General features: G+C 37.5%; 1 gene segment (V, D, J or C); it reads left to right on the top strand.

The window, feature by feature from the left end:
• The first annotated feature begins 1,205 nt into the window (after positions 1 to 1,205).
• LOC407203 (T cell receptor delta variable 1) lies at positions 1,206 to 2,008 on the top strand. The segment is given in 2 exon segments: positions 1,206 to 1,312; positions 1,529 to 2,008. Coding segments are annotated over 2 exon segments (498 nt in total).
• Positions 2,009 to 2,220: the final 212 nt, after the last annotated feature.

The following is a 2,220-nucleotide window of genomic DNA, read 5'->3' as shown; positions in this document are numbered from 1 at the left end:
TGGAACAGAAAAGTAGATGTCTCAGATAAATATAAACTCACCTCCCCGCTTCACTCATTCATGAGTTACTTTGATCCATGAACTTGCACTCTTTTAGACCTTGTCTGTATTTTCTTTTCTACTTGTTTATTTGCCTTTGGTTCTTTTATATTAATTTGTCTATTACAACCATGAAACCAAATGAAAGATTGGCAGCTACATTCCACATGAACATGAGACAGTGTACAGAATCTGAGTCACCATCTTCTGTGGTGTTGACAAGTACTAAGTGTCTGCAGTTTGCAGATATTAAGTTTTGTAAGAGTGCATTATAGCATTTTGTCACAGAAAGATCTGGCATGTTTATCTTAACTTTATTTTATAAAGAGAAATAATAATGAGCAACTGACAAATGAGACTGAATACTCTGGACCAATGAGACACAAAATGTGACATGAGGATGATTCTAGGACACATGGTCTAATAAATACAATTCTACATTTAGAAGCAACAGGAGTGAATATCCTGATCCCCTTCAAAGTCTAATACATAAAACTCAGTATCAGATTTCAAAAGAATAATATGTTATTCCTGATATAATGTCATTTAAATATAAACCACTGAATAGACTCTGACTTTCAGATGGACTGATTGTTAAAAATCATTTCATGTTGAAGTAATTTTATTAATTGAAAAACCTAAGTAGAGCCCTGAAACTCAGTAAAAAAAACAAACAAACAAACAAAAAAAAACAGAGATACATTAATTACTTTGGATAAGATTGCTTTTCACCTGGAAAGCCTAAGATCTGTGAATGCTTTAAAATAGTCACTAGATTCTGGATGGAGCAAAGTAAGCATGGGCTAAATTAATGACCAATCTGTAGATTACAAGAATGTATCGTAGGCTATACTAAATTATATCTTAAACAGGAGGGCAAAATTATTTTACTGAATCAATGTATGTCAACTTGTTTAATCTTCAGTTTCCCTCAGTTCAAACCTTTAATAATTCTTTAATAATTCTTTCTTCATGCCTCTTTTCAGGATCTGCCAAACTTAATGACCAGGGAAAGAAAAGTACACAAAGTAAAGGTGTGTGGTGAGCCAGACTTCATCTGTACACAGACCACGTGGTTGATGAACATGACACCCTACTTCCTGTATGGGGAGGAGTCACACAGGAACCCAGGTACTGTGTATATGTGCTGCCAGGCACTCAAAGACACTGAACTCTCAGCTTGAGGCAGAATTCAACACATTTGAGCAAGGGAATCCACGCCTCATGCCGCTCTCCAGCCTGCACTGGGTGTTCCTGGCCTTTACCTTCTCTGGTAGGGATGCTTCCAAACATGGGTGCGAGTGTTCAGGATGAAAGGCCTGCACACAGGCGCATGGAGCTTCACAGGAATTTGGGGAGGAAAGGATTGGAGAAAAGCAAACATCTTAGGATTTCAGTTTGGTTTGTAAATATTTGAGTCCAAAATTTGTCTAAATTCTACAGTATTTTTTTCACTATTTCAGCTCTGTTTTCTTATTTTTTTCCACAGGATCTGGTGTGGCCCAGAAAGTTACTCAAGACCAGCCAGTCATAATCAGTCAAGTGGGGAAGGTAGCCACCCTTAACTGTCAGTATGAAACAAGTAGGAACGTGCATGTCTACTGCATTTTTTGGTACAAGCAGCTTCCCAGTGGAGAGATGACTTACCTCATCCGTCAGTATTCAGAAGATGGGAATGAAAGGGACGGCCGCTACTCTGTAAACTTCCAGAAAGCAAGTAAATCCATCAGCCTTACTATTTCATTCTTAAAACCAGAACATTCTGCAAAGTATTTCTGTGCTCTCTGGGAACTCACAGTGTTTGAAGTAATAGGAAAAGCTGAACAAAAACCTCAGAGCTTAATAAGAGAGAGTCCCTCTGCTGTAGGACCCCAGCTGAAATGCACACCTGCAGACCTCAGACAAGAAATGATAGTCCTGTGGTTGCTTAATCTGTGATCTGGATCAGAGGAATTAATTCTAAATGAAAGCTTCTTCTATGTCATTTGGATTCAGGTGTCCAGAGTAACTTTCTACTAATATATTCTCTTGAATTTTTGAATTTAAATCAATCAAACAGAACATGTGTAACCTTGTCTAAAGTTATAAACTAGCTCCATAATAATGTAAAGTGACAGTTTCACTAAAATACACTCATATCACACACCTGGGTCTAGTTATCTGGAATCGTGATGGAAATAA

Source organism: Bos taurus, chromosome 10 (assembly GCF_002263795.3).
Source record: "Bos taurus isolate L1 Dominette 01449 registration number 42190680 breed Hereford chromosome 10, ARS-UCD2.0, whole genome shotgun sequence".
Lineage (NCBI taxonomy): Eukaryota > Metazoa > Chordata > Mammalia > Artiodactyla > Bovidae > Bos > Bos taurus.
Note: the sequence above shows the minus strand (reverse complement) of the source record. Positions and strands in the feature narration are given on the sequence as shown.